Here is a 21490-nt window from a genome sequence, read left to right as displayed (position 1 = left end):
AGCCAATCAACCCCCGGATAGTTCAGGAAGCGAGCCCAGGGAAGTGGGGCGGGGCGGCGGTCTCCAACCGCCTCGGCGTGTGCTCTCAAGGCAGCATGCTGGGAGCGCGTGACGTCGGCCGGAGTGACAGCCGCGCCGGCCAATAGCGCGCGGCCTCGGGCCGCGCTCCACCAATGGGCGCGGGCAGCGCGGCGGGTGGGCGGCGCGGCGGCGCGGCCGGGTAGGGTGTGAGAAGTTAGTGGCGCTGCTGCGGTGCCGTGAGGGACGGAGACGGCTGGGCTCAGCGAGCGGCGGCGGCCCCGGATCAGCGCGATGCTCACGGACGGCACCGCCGCCCCCCTCGGCGACGAGGAGATCGATTCGGTCGCTCCCCGCGCGCCGCCCGCCGCCGCCGTCGCCGCCGAGCCGCCCGCCGCGGCCGGGCCCTCCCCGCTGGGGCTGCGGGCCGTGCGCCTCTTCGGGGAGGCCGGGCCCGGCGGGCCGGGAGGCCCCGGAGCGCCCGCGGCCGCCGAGGCCGCCCTCGACTTCAAGCTGGCGGCCGCCGTGCTGCGCAGCGGGGGCGGCGGCGGCGGCGGCGGCGGCGGCTCCGGCAGCGACGAGGACGAGGTGTCCGAGGTGAGCGCTCCCGTGGCCGGGCCCGGCCGCCGCTTCCTGACAGGGCCCGGCCGGGCCGGAGCGGGGGTCGCGGCCCGCACCACGCCCCCTCCTCCCGCGCCGCCCCGGGGCCTCGCCGTGGGCGGGAGAGGCCGCGGCGGAGCCGCGCGGGGGCCGGCGGCCGGGGCCTTCCGCCGCGGCCGGGAGGAGCGAGAGGGGCCCGGCACCGCCCGGCGGGCCGCGGGGAAGGGGCTCGGCCGCTCCGCCCGCGCCGTCCCGGGGCGGCCGGGCCCTCCGCTGCCTCCCGGCCCGGCGAGGCGGGGGGAAGGTGTGTGCCGTGCTGCCGCCTCCTGACCCCGGGGAGTGGCTTCCGCTTCGGGGGGGGGGGGGGCGGAGGCGAAGCCGTCTCCGTACCTGGGAGAACAAAGTGAAGGCTCCGGCCCCCAGCCTCGCTGCCCTAGGCTCGGGAGGAAGAATCTGTAATGGGCACGCCGTTAAATGCCCGATAGGTAGAGTTTGGCGGAAATAGAAATATTCCCTACCCGGCATCCTCTCTCCTGAAGGAAGGGTAGAGGGTAATGGAGGTGTCTTTGATCTTCCAAACCCGCAGAGAGTTTTAAGGGAAGGGTGTGGGAGAGGGACTGGAGCCTTATCCCAGCCCAAATGGGGCTTTATTGGGCAGGTAAAATTGTATCTGGGGCTGCTTTGTGTAGCATGGGGAGAGAAGGCTTTTATCTGTTCCTGCTGCCCACTTACTACACCAAAGGGTGAACCGATATTCTCAGTCACCTCCTTTAGAAGGAAGAATTAAGGATGCCAGCCACGAGCACAGCCCTTAATATAGTTTTAGTGGATGTCAGGAGAAAGTGGAAGCACTTGGAAGCTTGTTGCAGATCCAGTGGTTTGCGCTCCCGTATGCTTCTGCAGGAGGAGGAAGATGGTAGCCAGTATGAAACGTGCCATTTGGGGGGGGGGGGGAGCAAGAGTGGTTACTTTAGTACGTGTCCCCATTTATTCTGAGAAAATAGAAGGAGGCAAGCCTGCATTTGCCCTTCTATATCTAAATTTTCTGCCTTCTGTTGATTATTCTCTTTTACCCAGTCACCCCCGAAGTGTGAACTGACAGGTCTGAATTAAAATGTGATTAAACTGATGCAGACCCACTTTTGCGCTGTGTGGTTGCCTGACCAAAGTTAAAACTTGTGGTAACAGCAGGACACGGAACTAAACTGAAAACCTAGTGATCATGGAGATAAAACTCATGTGTGAACATTCCTTAATTGACTGACATTCCAAACATACGGCGATAAAGAAATCCATGTTCAGGTGCTTTCCTGTTTTGGGGAGCTGGAAGGCTTGTTGTAAGATGAATAGGACGCAATTAAACGCATGAGTTTCTGCCATCTAGGCTGTTTTTTTACTGTCTGTCCATTCACATTTTAAAGTATTCTTGAAAGCATGCAATGCTAGTTACAGAAACTGGAAAATGATGTGAAATAAACTATACCGCAGTGTCAATGGCACTCTTTGCAAGATGAAAATGACAGAGTTCCGCTATGATAGCTTATCCCTTTTGAGCCTGCCCTATTATTTAAAGGACGTGAAGATTGAACAGCTAAAGTGTTCGCTAAGCACTCAGTTGGTCTTTTGACTATTGGCAAGTATTAGGATAGGCCATTATAAATAATGTCTGGGAGGCTAGCATTGAGGTTAAAAAAAAAAGGTTTACAAACAGTTGTTAAAGTAAAATTACTTGTTTGAAAAACATGAGAAGAGCTTTCTTATTTAAACCATGTCATCAAAATTAAATTGGAATTAAAACACTTGAAGAGTTCCAGAACATGGTTAGAGGAGTTGGACCAATCCCTAAAGCTGAAATTGCAGGGGAGTTCTTGGGTTTTGTGTTTCTGGTTTTGGAGAGTAATGTGTGGAAGAAATGCGGGTGGGAAGGATGTGCCTTGCATCTGTACAGCCTTGTTAGTTTTATGGGGTATGGTTGTGAGGACCCAAAGTGAATTTTCAGTTTTCTTTTCTTTGTACGAGAACTAAAGGAGCACCTGTTGCCAGTGTGTTGTGGGTTTTGGGGGTTTGGATTTTCTTTTTTTTGCCTTTTTGTTGTTGTTGTTTTGTTTTGCGCAGAATGTTAGGGATTGGAAGGGACTTGGAAAGATCTAATCCGGTCCCCCTGCTGGAGCGGGGGATTTTGGTTGAACAAAGAAAATTAAACTCTTGGGATGGAACATTACAATTCTTGAACAGCGCTGTTTTGAAAACCTAGTGGCTGTTTGGACTGTGGTCTCGTGTCATGAGTCACTGAGTTGGGTGTATGGCTTTAGCTGCTACCACTGAGTGGAATTAGTGAGAACTAGAAGGGAGAATTAAATAAATAATGTGAGCATTTGCCATGCTGCCATGATCTGGGCCCCGTTCTTTACTTTTGAAGCCATTAAATAATGGTACAATATTCAGTAGTCTGTGCCATGTCTGTACAGGTTTTGTACCCTTGTATTAGTCTGAGGGTAATATGCTGTAGCTCATTAAAATGGCAGATTAAGCAGAAAAAAATAATCAGGGAAGCGCAGGAAGAAGAGTAGAATGAAAAGAGCGATGCGTTTCCGCTGAACTTTGAGAAAATATATATATTGCATTTCTTTCTTCAGTTCTTGAAGTAGTTTGCGGTGGGAGTACTGTGGAGGACAGTGAAGAGAGTGCGCTGTGTTTATCCTCTTGGTGCAAAGCAGGTAGAGAAAAATGAAAGGTTTCCGGTGTCCTAGCTCCGTGCTGGCTGATGGCAGTCACCGGGCAGCTGTTTGGTCCTGTGCGGATGAGTTGTACGAGGGCTGTAAGGTGAAATTGAAATGCAGCTGTAGAGAATATTTTCTAGAATTACCAGTTAAAACTATCACATGCAAACAGAAACGACTGCAAGCTGAAGCACGCCTTTGGCCAAGGAAGGAAGAGACCAGGAGGCTTTCTGCTATTTCTGTGTAAAACAGAAAGGAAGCTATGGTTCTCCTGGGCACCTGAAGAAACTTTCACCAGTGGTTGCATGCTGAGGGGTGAGGTGGTTTTCACCTTGTTGTATGTAGTTGCTTCACTGCCTTCTAAGCTTGACCAGGGCTTGGATGCAGCTTGCAGCTTCTTCAGAATTAAATTTTGGTGTACTTTTAAATATACTATTGCCACTCCATGTGAATTTTGCTGGCACTTAAAGTGGTGCCAAAGGCGTGAGTATTAAGCAGCCTCCTTGATAATGGTTGTGAAGCCTGTAGGTCAAGGTGGAGGCATGCTGTCAGGGCAGTGAGTAATAGTGCGTGTATGTGAAGCTCACAGGGTCCCTGGCCGTGGAGGACTTCCAACCACAGAGCATGCAGGTTCTTATCAAATCCTGTCTTGGCAGAAAACTGCTGTGGAGACGTATGGAGCTGAAGCAAGTGATAAATACGGCAGTGCGAGTGCTTGCAGGATTGGGTGGTTTGATGATCTGTTGTAAAGCAAGCATGAGGAGCAAACCGCGCTGCCAAAGGTACCACAGGATCTTGGAGCTCTGTTTGGCGAGTGGCTCTTGGCTGTGACCATCCATGTAGCGACTCCCCTGTGTGCTGGGATTCGGGGCTTGGAGGCACGCAGTGGCAAGCGTACCCACCTCTGTGGAGTCAGCTGAGCTCTTGGTTTCCCCTCTCCAGAGCAGGATGCCTGCCTCCACCAGCCTGCCTTACTTAAGCCTGTACCTATTGCATAAGCCTCTGGGGATATTTACATAAAGCATAATTAAAAATCAGACATAACCTCCCTCCTACAGTGAGCAGAATTATTATTCGAATGGCATGCATGCCAGATCAGTTCAGCACTTGGAGTGTTTGTTTGGGGCTTATTTGTTTTATTTTTTTCACAAATCTTAAGTCTTTTAATTTTTAAACTGGGTTTTGAGTTCAAAGTAAATAGTTAAATGGTTTGTTTTAAATTAGCAATGTAATTTATTAAAGTCATTGCTGCGTCAGTGAACTTCTTAAGTGTGGCACTGCTTAAATGGTATATACAATGTGTCTCTGACTTTTGAGGTTAATTTAATGCTTATAAATTTTAGTTTCAATGTGTTTAAAATAATGTAAGGAACATTTCCTTGACAATAAGGAATAGAAATTCAAAAAGTTGATGCAAATTAGGTTGGATAACATTAGCCAGAAAAGCCTTTTCTCTGAAAATTTAGTAGTTGATGTTTTTACTATTTTTACTGTCTCTTTCAAGTTTGGGAAGAGATGGAACAAGATGGAAAAATTTCTTCTAGAATTATTCATTGATTAGAAAACATTGAGGGATAATGGGGCCAGGTTTCCGAAAGTGTTTAGGTCCCTAATGCTGCAGGTAGCTGTGCAGTGGGTGTTCATTCATGCTCAACCTATTAGGCGTCTAATTCTTGAAAAATCCAGGTGGGTAGCTGAGATACTTTGAAAGGCTGGCCTTAGGTAGCCAGAAACAAGCTGTCTAGTTGTAGCTAAGGCTTCACGTTCAATAACACTTTCAAACAAACTGCTTTCTAAAATATTCTGTAGAATGCTGGTGTTCCTCTCGTGCAGCTTGACCCAGTTGAATACATGACCTAAAATAAATATCAACCTTTTTCTAATGATAGGTATAGAAAGTAAAGATGTGAAATACTACTACATAATTATATAAATATGCAGTACATCCCCTTGGTAAGGAAAAAACTGCCAAATTTAGCAGAACATCTACATTGAGTTACAAATTTGCACATAGGTTTCACCATTCAGCTGGTTACTGTCTGGGGGTGCGCAGGATGGGTTCATTTAGGCATTAACGCACAACAGATTACAGCTGGCAAATGAAGAATTTTCATGTTCTGATTTGAATTGGGCAACCCGGCAGCTCTCCTCTGAAATTAATGCTGGGGTGCTCTCTTCTCTCCTGTCCTCATCTCAGAGGATTCTGAGCGTTAGGAGCAGCGGAGTGATGCTGTTGCAGCATTGTCCTGTGTTGAGAGGTCAAGCCGTTCCTGGGATATTCCCTTAAGAAAAGGCTGGGTGTGGAGGGAAGGGAATTATAAAGGCACTCCTTTTTTCTGTGCGCACACGTGGCCTGGCCTTCAAAGCTGTGAGCAGCTATGTTACTGGCTTGGCGTGCTTGTGGGGGGAGTTCAAACTGGGCTTTAGCCCCTGCAGGTGAGGAGACTGCCTGGCTTTGATCTGAGCAGGTCGCTTTGAGTTCTTGTGACATATGTGAAGGTACTTCAGAAGTGTTGAGCCCTTGTTGCCGGGGGAGGAGAAATGACTCTGAAACCGAGGAGAGCCTGACGTGAAAAAAGACAACTTCCTCAGGCTTGTTTCACACTTAAAACTTCCATCAAGCGAGAAAAGTAACTTCTACGTCTTGTTTGAGGGCTCCGCAGAGCTCAGTGCCAGGTGAGTTCTGAAACCTTGGCCTTCAGTAGGGTGCTTCAGTGTTGCCTGTTTGGGTACTTGTAGAGGTGTGGATCCAGCCAGTGCACACTATTGCAAATAACCACCTAAAGTCTGCCTTAAAGCTCACATCTCTAATTGAAATGTCCATTAATGGAAGAGTTCAGAAATCAGATTTGTTCAAGGCTCCTTTCAAGGTTCTTTTTTTTTTTTTTTTTTCCCCTCTCCTGGTAACTAGCCCTCTCTGGTTGTTGTAAAGGTGCAGAGGTTTCATTTTGCATGTTTTTGGAGAAATGCTGAGCAAGTGAAATTTATGGAAGAAATGCACCATATCACAGCATGTTGTCTTCCTTTTACTCTTGCAGCTCATTACCTAAAGTTAAGTAAATATTGATTCTTTGACACTTTAACAGATTTTTTAATCAAAATATTCAACAACTTTCTCACTTCTTGCAGTATTTCACATCTTATGTTCTGATTCGTATAGAAAGCACCAAAAATATAAATAGAAGAATTGGTCCTGTACTAGATCCTGCCACTTCTTGATTTCTTTTTATAGGATGCTATCACTCATTTATTTCTTGCCTTTTTCTTTTAGGAAGAAGTTATGCAGATAGTTTTTCAAACTTCTTTTCATCTTTAGCTCTTCTAAAGTGTCCCCAACCTAGAAGTCCTAGGCTGAGTAGAGTTCCTCATGGTCGAGTTACTGTGTTGTGTTTTTCAGAGTATTCAGTGAGAATGAAAGTGTGTGGCTGTTCTGTCCAGGAGTGGTTTTGAAAGTTACCGAACTGAATACCAGTCCACTGGAAAGAATCCCTAATCGTCAAGTAAAAAGTGGATGTTTTAGTGGGTGATGAACAGTGGGCCAACTGAAGAACTCCTCTCTGATTTATTTTTTTAAATGTTTCCTGGGTGCTAAGCTTCGTCTTGGGCTCATAAGTTACTCTCATTTACCTTCAGTAAAACAGATTTCTAATAAACTAAGAGTTTCTTCTAGGAAAATCCTTACCGCTGTTGAACTCTTTCCTTTCCAAATTCACAAATAAAGCCAATGGTTTCACGTGGCTGAGAGGCAGGAAATCCATCCTATTTCAAACCAAGGGAAGAAGAGGAGATCAGCTTTTAGGGCTGAATGGGCTGCCTGTCTTTGAGCCATGTTCTGTGATCGTGGCAGCTTCAGAGCATCACCTGTTGTGTGCGTGTGGTCATCGTCAGCGTGACAACATAGCAAGGGGGAAAGGGAGTCTGGGAAACGGATGCTTATTTTGGATTTCGTAGTTTAAACTCGATTCCATATATGGAATGGACGTGCTTTAGCTGTTTTGCTAAAATAGTTAACTTTAAAGCCCTTCTTCTGCGTCTGGAGTTTTCATTGGAGCCTGTTTTAGATAGGGGTCTGTGCTGTGCTGTTCAGTATGATCGGTTTTTAAATGGTTAACCGATGGATTAGTAGTTACATTATGGTTTTTGCTGGTTTTGCAATAGCAGAGTTCACACAAGCTTTTTTATGCAGGCTTTGAGAAATGTCTGCCACTAGCCTCAGCTCTGAGAACGGTAGAAAGCCCAGTAGGATTTTCAGTTTGGTATGAGCCTCTAGATTAGCTAAAATGTAGTCACTTTAACTATTGAGGCCTGTGTAAGAGAGAAGTTGAAATGGGAACAGATTATCAAATTATTAGAGCAGGCTGCATTCATCAGATCCACACGTATGATTCTGAGCACTGGAAAACCGTGTGTCCCTTTGGATTGATGAGAGACGTGAAAAGGTCACCTAAAGGTTAGTTAAGCTTTATTTATTAAGCTTGTGCATTGGCATGTAAGGTGCTTCCCAAGAAGATGGCTTAGAATACTTGCCGTCTCAGTGGGCGTGGGCTTTTACATCAGCAACCAAATGCATTTGTTCATCTTCTGAAGTTTCTGTCACTTGATAAAATCCCAGGCATTAAGATGCTGGAGCGAAGATCCCGCCCCAAAAGCCCCGGCTACGTTGAAACAAGAAGGCTCTTTATACGTGTGTGTTTTATGTTTTGTAAGTCGGGACATTGAGTAACACCTGCTGTTTCCCAGATTGAGATGAGGAAAGAAGAGCTATTTCTACAGGTCTGTTAGAAATAATAGGTGATAGGAGGGAATCTTAAAGCAAGTAGATACGAAGGAACACCAAAAACATGATTTAGAGTGGGCTGAGATAGAATAGATGAAAGCAAGTAGTGTTTAGGGTAGATGATGCTGATTTTAAATGGTAAACTCTACTGGTCTTCAGTGAAGACTGTACATGTCATGAACAGGCAGGCAGTTTAGTAGCGTTAATGTGAATTTTGACTAACTTCTTTGTCAGTTCCAGTTCTGTAAATGGCAGTTCCTTGTTGCAAAAGAATATTTTATTGTAAATTAGGAAAACTTACTTATTTTGTTTCTACTTATCAGACTTTGAATATTGGTGGCTACAGGTTAGTTTTTAAAGATTGTGTGGTTTTTTTGTAGAAATCAGTGAAATAACTGGCGTTTTCTGTTCTGCTATACATAGTTTTTTAATGTTGTCTGCCTCTTGTAACAAGAGGGCGCAATCTGTTCTGTGGCTTAGGTTTTTTTGAGGGCTAACTAGGGGTACAGTTGTGTCTTGGGCTTGTTGTTCTTGAACGGTGTTTTAATAAAAATGAATTGCAGATTTCTAGTTTGTGGAAGAACTGTAAATCAGACAGCTTTGTCTTACAGACAGAAGATATCTAATGTCCATTGATTGCTTAAGAGAGAAACTTACTATTTACCTAAAGTGGTTAAATTTACGTGAACCTTGATGTCCGGCGTTTGATCGTGATTGGCTGCTTTTGCGTTTTCTATTAGTATTAGCACAAGGAAATTGAAACCCTAGGATTAACGATCTCTTAACATTGGAGAGTAGTCCCATAAAGCATTAATTCTGATTTATTACTTTATCTGCATGTTTCAACTACTAGCCACAGTTTTAAGAGTTGACTGGTTCCTTTGGGTGCTTGGCTTGAGATCCTCTGGGGCCTGACTTACCAGAGGGAAGCTGCCCGGGGAATATCAGGCCCGTCTTACTGCTGACGCAGCACCTATCATGACTAAAGTCAGCTTCGGAAATCAAAAATTAATACTGACATCAGTTCCAGTGTGTGTGTGCCAGCACATCAAGAATATACCCCACAGTTCTATATGTGAATGTCAGATGTCTGTACCATACCTTGTGTCTGGAAGTCACTTCCTTTGTCTCCAGTGACACACCGTAAAGTTAGCATCGTGTCCATCTTTGTGTTACATCTCTAGCAGTGTTTGCAAAATGAGCCGGTATTTTGAAAGAGGCTTATTACAGTCCAGCTCCTCTAGCTCCTAGTTTCATTTTGAACACGAGCCAGCAGTGTGCCCAGGTGGCCAAGAAGGCCAACGGCATCCTGGCTTGTGAGCTGGCAGTGTGGCCAGCAGGACCAGGGAGGTGATCGTCCCCCCCTGTATTCTGCTCTGGTGAGGTTGCACCTTGAGTACTGTGTTCAGTTTTGGGCCCCTCACTACAAGAAGGACATCGAGGCCCAGGAGCATGTCCAGAGAAGGGCTACGAAGCTGGTGAAGGGCCTGGAACAGAAGTCTTATGAGGAGTGGCTGAGGGCACTGGGGTTGTTTAGTCTGGAGAAGAGGAGGCTCAGGGCAGACCTTGTTGCTCTCTATAACCACCTGAAAGGAAGGTGTGGGGGGCTGGGGTCAGCCTCTTCTCGCAGATAACCAGTGATAGAAGTAGAGGGAATGGCCAGGGGAGGTTTAGGTTGGAAATTAGGAGAAATTTAATCTCAGAAGGAGTGGTTAGTCATTGGAACAAGTTGCCCAGGGAGGTGGTGGAATCGCTGCCTCTGGGGGTGTTTAAGGCAAGGTTGGACGTGGTGCTTAGCAACGTGATTCTTTAGTGGGTGACATTGGTGGTAGGGTGATGGTTGGACCAGATGATCTTGGAGGTCTTTGCCAACCTTAATGATTCTATGATTATCCGATAATTGCTTAATATATATTGGAATAAAGCTGTCTTTTTAGATAACCCAGCCTCATTTTAGTCAACTTGATGTTGTAGTTGGAGCTAAATAGAAGATGATCTGTTGGAGATTAAGAGATCATAGTGACTTACGATTTCTTGAGCTGAATTTTTTTAACTGAAGAAACTGTCTTTAGAAATTCAGTTCAAGCCTACCAGAGGGGGTATATGTCCTTAATTATGGCTGCATTGTTATTTATGGTGATTACATGATGTTCTTATGTGCTGACTCTGAAGTACTTCTCTGAAATGCTTCTTTTCTTTCTCTAGCTTTGAAGTGCCAAGAACGTTTAGAGTACTGAGGTCCCACTGAAAAGTTTTGTGAAAATACCCATGTTCCTGTATGTTTTCCTCCTCTTTTACCTGTTCTCTAGAAAATGAAACTGTAATGGCAGGATTATACCGTAGCGTAGGTGTAAAAATATTTGGCTGATACTGCTGGGTTCTGGGAAAGCAGTGTTGAAAGGTACTTCGTAAAGTAAGCCCAAACCAGACCTCTTGCTGGTATGAAGCCAGGGATGTGGTAGTGTTCTCGAGTGCCACGCAAGTAACAGTCCTTCGTTTTGCTTGCTCCTTGGGCTGATTATTTTGAGTAATTTTGAAGGTGACATTCTTTAAACGTGGAATCCAAGGGGCTCCATGCCAAATTTGAAATACAAACTCCTTTACAGTATTAACTTAGTTTTATCACAGAATATTAGGGATTGGAAGGGACCTTGAAAGATCATCTAGTCCAATTCCTGTGCTGGAGCAGGAACATCTCGATCAGGTCACACAGGAACATGTCCAGGAGGGTCTTGAAAGTCTCCAGAGAAGACGACTCCACAACCCCCTGGGAAGCCTGGTCCAGTGCTCTGTCACCCTCACCGTAAAAAAGTTTTGTCTCCCATTTAAGCAGAACCTCCTACGTTCCAGCTTACAGCCATTGCCCCTTGTCCTACCATTGGATGTCATCGAGAAGAGCCTGGCTCCATCCTCCTGACACTCGCCCTGATATGATACCTGCTGTCTTATCGGTACTCCCAAAAACTTTTTAAAGTAGGAATGATAGAGTAGTAGTCAGATACTGGCATTCAGTGTAATAAAGAACATGGCAGTGTAAAGTGAGAGGTAGGATTTAGCAAAGACAGCAATATATTTTAGTGTAGCTCTAATACAGCACAGTACGCTTTAATTATGGAATACCAATAGTTTAAATATAGGTGATCTATTTCCATTTTGTAACTTTGAACTTTCAGCCTAACCTACAGGCCTGCGTTAACCCTAAGGAAGCCCGGGTCCCTCTATGTATTAAGACCCATTTGAGACTTGTCCAAATGGAATTGTTATAGAAATAATTAGGAAGATACAGAAGAGAAAATAATTTCTAATTTCTAACGCAGAAGAGAAAACTGGGTTAGTAGTTCATTTGCCTTGTAATGTTGCTTAGGAGCCCCAGTCACAATGCTCGGCTCCTCGGTATTGTAGGCACTGCAGATGCAATGCGAGGATGCTTGCTACCCCACAAAAGTGTTCATTGTTCAGAGTGTGTCTGGACAACGCAAGCTCAAGGATGTAATTTTGTAGCATCTTTCTCTTACACTTTTCATAAAGATACTCCTCCTGGTAGTTTGGCACACATGAAAGCTGAAGCCGCAATGGGCTGCGTTTGTATGCAGCAGGAGAAGGAAAGAATGGTGCTGGTACAGCTAGAAGAGGAAGCTTTTCCATCGTGTGGAGCCTGGGTCAGGAACGGGCTATTAGTGAACAGTCCAGGCTATTCTGGGAAAAGTACTTTTGTCCGTAACCAGCAGCTTGGTTCTTGTTGGTGTAGAAATACCTTTTTTCTTTTTTTTAAAGAAAAAAAAGTCATTTCAATGTAGTGTAGAAAAGATCAGTTGATATTTGATATTAGAAATATAATCCCAGTCCTGTATATCATTGCCAATTTTATAAGAATTGCCGGTGTTATTTTGGATGTTAGTGCTTGCAAAGTTGTCTTTGTATACCCCGACCTGAGGTAAACTCAGTCATGGTATTAACGTATAAACACCGATGGAGCTGAGTCCAAAGATCTGTGAATGTGGCTGCTATGGAGTGAGCAACCAGGAGTGTAACTGGATCTGCAGAGCTGTGAGATCGCTGCAGGCTTTGGCAGAGCTTCAGGAAAGCTCCATCATTTCTCTGGATGGATGTGAAAGATCACGGTATGGTGAGTTGCACTGGTGTTTAGTGCCCTGTCCTCAGGTCCCACACAGCTAGCATCTTGCAATGCTGCTTGGAGCGTTTGATCGGGAATTATTGCTCGTTGTAATTATTTTGGGAATTAGGATGACATGTTGAATCCATGTATTCCTAAGGAGTCTTTCCAAATAAGATGCTTATCAACTACTGCTGTCCAAAGCAGCTCAAAAAATAATCCAAGAATAGTGCAGTGACCAGTGACTCTCTCACTTTGCCTACAGATCTCATTAGGGTAAAGTGGAGCATCTAAATTTTGCAACATGAGCACTCTATGAAGTCTTCCTGAAATATGTGTGGTGGTGGTGGTTGGTTTTTTTGTTTGGTTTTCCCCGTGTATTTAAATTTAAAACTTGTTGGATATATTTGGTACCATGTGGTGGTGATGTAACCATCACAGGTCACTTTCATTCACAGGTTGTTGAGGTCGTTTCTTACTCTGCTGATAGCGATAAGGTGTCCAGCTGTGCATCCTCTGTAGCCATGTCTGAGTGGGAAACTCTGTCCCTGTACAGAAACATCACATATTCTGACTTGAAAATTCATTGAAACCCATTTTGAAAGATTGGCAATGGCGCAGTTGCTTAAACAGGTTGCATGTGGATTTTCACTATTTTCACGCTCACCGTACCCACAACACAAATACATACATTATTAAACATGAAAAAAACCACCCAAAACCTAAGGTTTGATGCTGAACGTGTGCCTTTGCATAGGATATCGTGAGGCTGAAGGCTAAGCTTGCCAGAAGGCAGTTTGAAAGTTTCTGGAGTATTTGTGTGGCTGCTTCAGTGGTAAGTAGCATCGTCCCTCCTTTTGGTATGCCTTCAAAAGGGAGGACCCCTGTTATCAGGGTAATTGGAAAGGAAAAAGAACCCATCTGTTGGCGTGTAATATACCTGCTCGTATGTCGCCCTCCGCTCTGTGTAGTGGATAGTCACCGTTGTACGTGGTGGGGTTTTTCTACCAGTCATGCGAACGCTGTTGCAATAGGAATAATGTTTGCTGCGTATTGGTGCAGCAATGGGCCTCGTGTAGTCTTAGTGGAGAATAATGAAATACCCCGAAGCACTCCTGTGTGCAAGCGTGAACTTCTCCACAAGCTATCCTTGCATCAGTCCTTACGGCAGCAAGGAGTCCTTAAACTGGCTAGGTGAACAGAAACTGAAAGTTGAGTTCTGCAGAGGGGAGTCATAGTGTGCGAATACTTCTTGCTGTGTGTCATAAGTTCTTTGTAGTAAAAATGTGCATCCGTCCTTCAGGTCACTGCTTTTCTGCTTTTGTAACCTTCAGCCCTTTGTCACAGTGAAACAATACTCTTTATTTTTGGGACTGTTGCGTCTCGTTTGGACTGAATTAGAGGTCTTGCTGCTTAAAGCCCTGAGCCATAGCCTGCTGTCTTACCTTTAATGTTTGTGTGTTGGCACGCGAGGGAAAATACCTTTAAGTTAGCCAATATTATGCAGATCCCCTGAGATGTGGAACTAATGATATGTATTCCTAAAAGCTACTCTTCCCCCCTTCTCCCATGAATACAATTCATTGTATTCTTATGTTAACGTTGCATTTCACTGGCCTAAGGATGACTGGATTGGAGGCTAGGAGATAATGTTACAGAACATTTACATATCAAAAAGAAATTAACAACAGTTGCTTTGGAGAGCAGCGTTACGTGTAGCTCTCCAGACCCACGAACATCCTTCATACAATAGGGCACTTTCCTGAGTTTGTAGGTGGCCTGATTTGGATTTTTGGAGCATTAAGGCGGTGTGTGATCTTACTGAATATGGTGGGAGGTTACCACTGGCATGAGAGAGACAGTGGGAAAAATTAGGGGAAGAGAAACGAAAATGAGGTTGGGACGTGAAGTTAGAAAGGACGTTCTCATTTCTGAGGGATACTGAAGGCACCAGTAGCCTTGAGCAGGTAACTTCTAGTTGAGATAGCGTCCAAGTTTTCATTTTAAAATGTTGCTGAAAATAGAGGGAGTTATGCCTGAACTTGAGACAGATTCTGAAATGTAGTTGTGCTCTCATTAGCGTATGAGTCAGGTATCCTCCTTGTTTATTCTGGCAAGCTGTCCTTAAAGCACAGTGTGTTATGTTGAGTAATTCCATGAGCTTGTGTTTTGAGATGACGTGGACCAGTGGTGGGACAGCATTATTGCTGCTTAGTTGGAATACCTGCTTGCTTAATTGTCCTGCCTATCTCTTCTTGTCTAGGAAACATTGGGGACTGGTTTTAAGTGTCAGTGTGGGAACAGATGTTTTGGTTTGAATTGCAGTTGACTGTCTTTTTTTTCTCCTCAAACAAAATCCCTGTGTTGCATTAGTTGAAGTTACTTTCAAAAGGGAACTGAAAAGTGTTTTAGGAAATCTTTCAGCCCCTCCCTGGCTCTCAGATAGTAATGACTTCGGTATGGCTGAACCTCATAGCTGCTTTTTGTTTCTAATATCAAGGTAGACGGACTCCTGGTGACAGAGATGCTACAACCTCTTGTAGCAGTCTGTTCTGGTGGTTAACAGTGCAAACATCCGTAACATTTTTCCAGTGTTTAATCTGAGTGGCCCTTGCTGTAGCTTCAGCTCTTGTTAATTAAGCTGTTGATATGCTGTTTCTCATGCTGAGTTTTTTCTTTTGTGATTTCTTCAGCTACCTCTTCAGTGAGTTGACCAAATTACCTCTAAGGTTCTATCCAATAATCTGTGCAGTTAACTGTACTGTCATAATAATGGTTTAAGTTATTCTGTGGATTTTGTAATATTTTAAGTTCATTATAAAATGTCAAAAATTGTAAAATTGTTTTTTCTTTGACTTCACAAACAGGTTGAATCGTTTATTTTGGACCAAGAAGATCTTGATAACCCAGTACTTAAAACCACATCGGAGTTGTTCTTATCGAGTGCTGCAGAAGGTGCAGACTTGAGAACTGTGGATCCAGAAACACAAGCAAGACTAGAAGCCTTACTGGAGGCAGCAGGTATTTTGTGCAGTATTTTTTTTTTTTCTGAAACCAACTTGCACACCGATCTGGCAACCTGTAAATTTTGACCCTCGTAAAGTATTCACAAGTCTGGAAGCTTACCGTGATGATGAGGAGCTGAGAATGACAGTAAGCTCATAATTCTTACAGGTGTTGAGGGTTGCTTAGTTCACCGTTTCTGTGAGCGTAAGGTTGGAAAAGTTTGTTTGAAGTAAGTGGTATTTCATTGATCAGGGAAGATTACCTGTTACCAGAGGGAGGGTTACAGGGGAAAGGATGGAAGGAAGTAGACCTGCTAAAATTATATTTTTCTTTATGCTGCTTTCGTCAATATATAATTATTAATTTATTACTTAAGAAATTCCTGCCTATGGCAGGGGCGTTGGAACTAGATGATCTTTAAGGTCCCTTCCAACCCAAGCCATTCTATGAATCTATTCTATGAAATTTACAGGTGAAATACTGGTTTCTATTTTGACTTCCATAAAAATCTTTTTCTATTCTGTAGTTTTGAGATATGGCTGTTGGAAAATGCATGTTTAACGTTCACGTTACAGAACCAGACTAGATAAACACAGTGCCACCACGTTTGTTACTTTTATGGTGAAAGCTTGACTAATCAAGTCTTTCTAAATTTTGTGGCTCAGATACTTGCAATGAAATAGGAAATCAAGTCTTTTTCAAAATTCCAATGAAAAAACACCCTGCTTTGAAAAAAATACTGTTTGATCAATGAGTGCATACTCAGACTAGTAGTCTTGTGCTGAAGTTGGAGTTTTCAGGCATTAGCTTTGAACACCCATAAGAGGTAGATAAAATAGCGTTTATTTGTAGGTGTTTAGATGTTAAGCTATCTACAGTCTTAAAGGAGAATTTCAATCTGAGGATGCAAAGTTTGAGAAGTGGGCCTGCATGAACCTAATGAGGTTCCACAAGTCCAAGTGCAAGGTGCTGCACCTGGGTCAGAGCAATCCCAGCCATGAGGACAGACCGGGAGAAGAACTCATTGAGAGCAGCCCTGCAGAGGAAGACCTGGGGGTTCTGGTGGGTGAAAAACTCAACATGAGCCAGCAGTGCACGCTTGCAGCCCAGAAGGGCAACTGCACCCTGGGCTGCATCAACAGAGGAGCGGCCAGCAGGTGGAGGGAGGTGATGGTCCCCATCTCCTCTGCCGTCGTGAGGCCTCACTTGCAGTCCTGCATCCAGGTCTGGGGCCCCCAGCACAAGAAGTGGGTCTGTTAGAGGGAGTGCAGAGGAGGGCCACAAAGTTAATCAGGGGGCTGGAGCACCTCTCCTACAGAGAAAGACTGAGAGAGCTGGGAACATTCAGCCTGAAGAAGAGAAGGCTAAGGAGTGACCTTATTGCAACTTTTCAGTACTAAAGAGGACTTATAAAAAAGATGGAAAGCAACTTTTTCCTTGGTCAGATAATGTTAGGACAAGGCTAACGGTTTTAAACCAAAAGAGGGGAGATTTAGATTAGTTACTAGGAGGAAATTCTTCACTCAGGATGTGGTGAGGCACTGGAACAGGTTGCCCTGAGAACCTGTGGATGCCCCAACCCTGGAGGTGTTCAAGACGGGGTTGGATGAGGCCCTGGGCAACCTGGGTGGTATCCCTGCCCACGGCAGGTGGATTGGAACAAGATGATCTTTAAGGTCCCTCCCAACCTGAGACATTCTGTGAAAGGGGGCAGGGGACTTATTTTGGTCTCTTTGCATTTTGAATTTTTTTTAAAAAAAAAAAGTGTAGCTTTTGTCAGCAGAAAATTGCAGCACCTTAATTAATGATGGATCTCTGAACTTAATCCAACTGAATGTAGTTCTTGTGGACCAAACTTTGCTTTGCAGGAAAGATAGAATATATCTGGGATTCTCTGAAAACCCAAATTTGAATAATTGGATCTGTTGCAGTTCTCAGGTACCTAATGACTGATGTGTCCAAAAGCCTATTGCTAGACTTAGAAATTGTCAGTGAAGATGTCTGATGGCTAGTGTTATGAGGGTGGCTGGTCTCTGAGGTATGTGTTTCCATCTAGGTTTGCAGTGTTCAAAATGAGTTCACAGGATATAATAAATCTAGGATGTACCATTGCTTCTTATAATGTCTGTGAGAATGCTTTCTTCAGGTTTCTAAATAGCAGTTTGCCACTTGTCCTCTGGATTAGCTAATTCGTTTTTAATCTGAGATTCGTATGCTTTGATTTCCTCCTGTGCTTAGAGTAGAGATGTAGAAAATGGACAGAACAGAATCTGGAAAGAACAACAAGCCTGTTGGAAGGCTTTTGTTTGTTGGCTCCATCTCCTGTAAAAAGATGGGATGAAATTAGTGCCTCTTGATAAACTTCTGCGGTTGAAAGATTGAAAACACTTGGGAGAAAGTTCCCTAGTTAAGGCATACTTGTCTTTCCCACTGTGAGTTCAAATACTAGAAATATCATTGGTTAAAAAAAAAAAAATTAATAAAAATATCCAAAGGAAACACTGAGAACCTGGTAGCTTATTGATAAGACTTAAATTGAAGGTGACTGAAAAATAAGCTTGTGTTTCTGGGAGATGTTCTAAATAGCTTCATTGGGGGGGGGGGGGGGGTCACACTCACCTGACTGGCTTGACTGAAAACACCCTTTCTAGCCTTAAATGAGTGTTTAGGTTTCCATCATGGCAACAAAATGACCTAACGCTGTGATTTTTTGTATTGTTTTGCAGTTTGGCAATAAAGGTGATTTCTCCTGTTAGTCATGTTTTAGTCACATTTCATTCCCCAACATTAAGTATAGCTTGCAAAAAGTAGATGGCAGCACTGCTGCTAGAACAAGTAGTGAAGCTACAGCTTGTCTGATGTGGTTTCCAGGGCAGCTCGGCTTTCTTTGTTGTGATTTACTCCCTCCTGCAGGAGGCTTGATCTTAACTTGCAACCTGCAGTACAGTCAGTCGTGTGTTGCATGTCTCAGATTTCGTGGTATTTTTCACATGCAGGGTTCAGGCTGTGTCCTTAGCATTTAATGACTTGCAGAACTAGTTCTGCTTACTGTTCCCAAATCCCTTAATGCTCAGATCTCACGTGAGCATGTTGGTTATTCATTCCGGAAAGTTAGTTCTAGCAACTGCAGCCGGATGAAATATTCTTTTTCAAATTACATATGCAGAAGTTTTCTTCAACCATTTCGTCTTTGTTTTTATTTATTTTTTTTTAGCAGCTGTTTTGATTTGTGAGCCCTATAGACCTGCAAGTGAAGGTGTAGTGATGTGAGTTTAGTTGAACTGCTTACGAGTATTTCTGTACATCGTAATTACCCATCACGATGTAGTGCTGGATTTTTTTTTCACAGTTTACATTTTTATTCCATTTCTGTTTTCAGGATGACTTAAAATATTCTGTGTTCTCAGATGCTGAGTGGGGACAGTCTTAGAATTTGTAGTGTTACGGCCATGCCCCACTCCACTTTAACAGAGCAGTAAATACAGATACATACACGCTAAATATGCATGCACACACATGCAAACTTTGGCTAGATTCATTACATCTGCTAGGCCCTCTGAAAACCTGGCTAATTAGCTTTATTTATGACAACCAGGCTTCTGTAGTCTGTTTAAGCAAAGCACAATCACTTTGTTAATGAAAAACTATCTTTAAACAATTTCAAGTGATTGTATATTCTGAGAAATAACCCCAACAAACTAGCTTTAAATTCTGAAGTCTGAGACACTGTACTGTTCTGAAGCAGGGGTATGAAGGTCATAAATGAGTTGTGCTAATCTTCAGCAGAAGAGCTGAATCCTGTTGTTTGGGAAGCTGTCCTAAACAAGCCAAGTCTTTTGCTGGTCTCAAGCGAAGTCTCGTCAGTTTTGACCCCTAGTAGCAAAAAAAAGGGATCCATAACTAAATTAACCTATGGAAAGAGAAAGTGAAAGGGAACACTGCTGTTTTGAGACATTTCATTTTTTCAGCCTGTAATTAAATTGATTCTTAGTATTTTGATGCTGGATTCATGTTCTGCACTGGAAACATTCAGGTCCGCTGTTAATTAGGGTAATGTTGGTTTCCTAAAATAAAATTCCAGCTCTAAAGAACCGTGGTTCCTTTTGTGGATCTTCAATAAGGCTACCTATTAAATTTCTTTTTTTTAGAGACAATAGTTGGCTGTTGGAGGATGAGTGCTTTGCTGCTGTGAATATAACATTTATATACATATATATTATATATTACATTATATACATATTATATATATATATTATATACAGTGTGGGTATAACACTTGTGTATATGAGTCCTTTACCCTCTCTAATCCATCCTGGTACCTCAGAAGGGACCAGAGCTCTTGCTGCTCTTGGCAGATTCTTCAGTGGGTCCCTCGACACATGTTCTTACAAGGACAAACTCCGCTCCAAAGAGCTGGGGAAGATTTGGCAGGTTAAAGCTGTTTCATGTTCTGGCCCCTCCTTTTATAGGCATCAGGAAGGGAAAGTGATTTCCTTAACGTAGTGCAGGGCTCTTTAGGGGAGTACAGGTGTTTTTTTAAAGAGGAAAGAGAGGTATTGGTTGAAGCACGTGGTCAAATAAAAGTCTTGGATGCTTGTTTGGTGCTTTCAGCACCTGAAACACGGAATACCACAAAGCTGTAAAATGTCAATGTTAATCCCTGCAGTTAAAACACCCTTTTCATAGCGTTCCAGCGTGGTTTTGCTGAGTTTTCTGGGAAGTGATATAGAACACTGCTGAATTGTTTTATAACTTGAGGAAATAGCTTGGGTACCTGCATGCCTAACAGCAGATCTTTTGAGCATGGTTCCGATCAGTTGGAATTTTGAAGCACTTTGACAATGAAGCATCAAAAAACAGATATAGAAGAAAGCGGTAGAGAATTTTTTTCTTGTAGTGTTAAGAACGCTTTTTATTCCTGTTGGATATTTATATAGGGAGGAGCTGTATTAGCACACAGTGTATTGTATTAAAGGAAACAGAAAACGAACTGCCCCTTGCTAGCTCAGTGTCTACCTGACATAAGCACTCCTTGGCAGTAACCATGTGGGCAGCGCTAGGAATAAGTCTTCAGTCTTAGCTGCAGGTACGTTGGTACTTCTGACATAGGAATTGTGAATACAAGTTTGCTTAGGGCCTGTCGTAGACTTGTGTAGTAAGATGGCTTGCACGATTTCCTGAGTGACTTCTTCAAAAATCCTACTATTAGTCATGAAGAGACTTGTGAGGAGGATCAGGGTGTTTTGGAGAGGAACCATCTTCAGCCAAGGGTTAATGAAACAGGTGTGAGTAGTCCATTATTATGTTCAGAGAGCAGAGTTGTATTTCAACAAAAAAGGCTGTATATAAGACTAAAAGGTGGCTGGAGACCATCAAATAAATGAAGTTTGGTGTGTTTGAGACTTTAGGAGATCAAATGTAGTGTAACTCTGTTTAAATAAATGGTCAAAGAGCAATGATTTAATTTTTTTTAACAAGTGTCTGTTATTACAACAAGCATGCCTTTAGAAGAGGCAGTGGGCACAAACTGGAGTGCCAGTGGTTCTGTCTGAGTATCAGGTAGCACGCTGCCGTGCTGGAGACCGAGCAGGTTGTATGTTCTGGAACTGGGGCCAGCAAAATTGGAACTAATCGCCTACTTAGTGGAAATAGAGAACACAGGTCAAAATAAGAACGGGCCCAGATCAAATCTGCCCACTTTAGGATAAACTGAGAGGGTAGAGTTAAATTCAACAACTGTAAAATTAAATGCTTTTCAGTGTGTCTCTTTATGTAGCTCTGTATTTACCCACTCGACATGCTTTTTGTGATGTGAGCAAAACCATTCATTATTCGCTAATGGCACTTTTTACAGTAAAGCTGATGTAAAATAAATAAAAATCACCCAACATTAGAGAGCTTGAATGTAACAAAATAGGTTTGTGATCCAGCACTACCAGGGAGTGTGTACGTGGTCTAAATGAACAATTTGAAAGTTTCATGGCTTGCTTTCATCCTGCATCAGAGACACCCATTGGAAAGTGTTGGAGACTGGGCTAGGTAAATATTTTGATCGTATTTATGATAAAAAGATTCATATTTGGATCTGGTATTTTTTTTCTTAGAGTTGATGAGTAACTTACCTCTGGTTTTTAAATATAGGTGAGCATCTCATGCATTAGAAACTTAACCTCTAAAGGGTTATCCAAGTTTCACTTCAAATTTTAGAATTTGGGGGCTGCAGAAAACATGGATGATTCTGTTCATCAGTTTAAT

At 43.5% G+C, this 21490-nt stretch overlaps 1 protein-coding gene across 12 annotated transcripts in view; it reads left to right on the top strand.

Annotated features, from left to right (window-relative positions):
* Nucleotides 1-231: 231 nt before the first annotated feature.
* ANKHD1 (ankyrin repeat and KH domain containing 1) overlaps nucleotides 232-21490 on the top strand; it is a 119634-nt gene continuing 98375 nt past the window's right edge. For 10 of the 12 annotated variants that reach the window (XM_035559631.2, XM_035559630.2, XM_035559629.2 and 7 more), the window contains exons 1-2: nucleotides 233-615; nucleotides 15097-15250. In XM_035559631.2, coding sequence (XP_035415524.1) covers nucleotides 313-615; nucleotides 15097-15250 — 457 coding nt within the window. In that variant the 5' untranslated portion in view covers nucleotides 233-312. Of the gene's footprint in view, nucleotides 616-15096; nucleotides 15251-21490 lie in introns of all 12 variants that reach the window. The other 2 variants (XM_050713573.1, XM_035559634.2) reach the window with 2 other exon arrangements.

The sequence above is a fragment of the Cygnus atratus genome, chromosome 14 (genome assembly GCF_013377495.2).
Source record: "Cygnus atratus isolate AKBS03 ecotype Queensland, Australia chromosome 14, CAtr_DNAZoo_HiC_assembly, whole genome shotgun sequence".
NCBI lineage: Eukaryota > Metazoa > Chordata > Aves > Anseriformes > Anatidae > Cygnus > Cygnus atratus.
The sequence above is the reverse complement of the archived record's forward strand: the minus strand, read 5'-3'. Positions and strand labels throughout refer to the sequence as shown.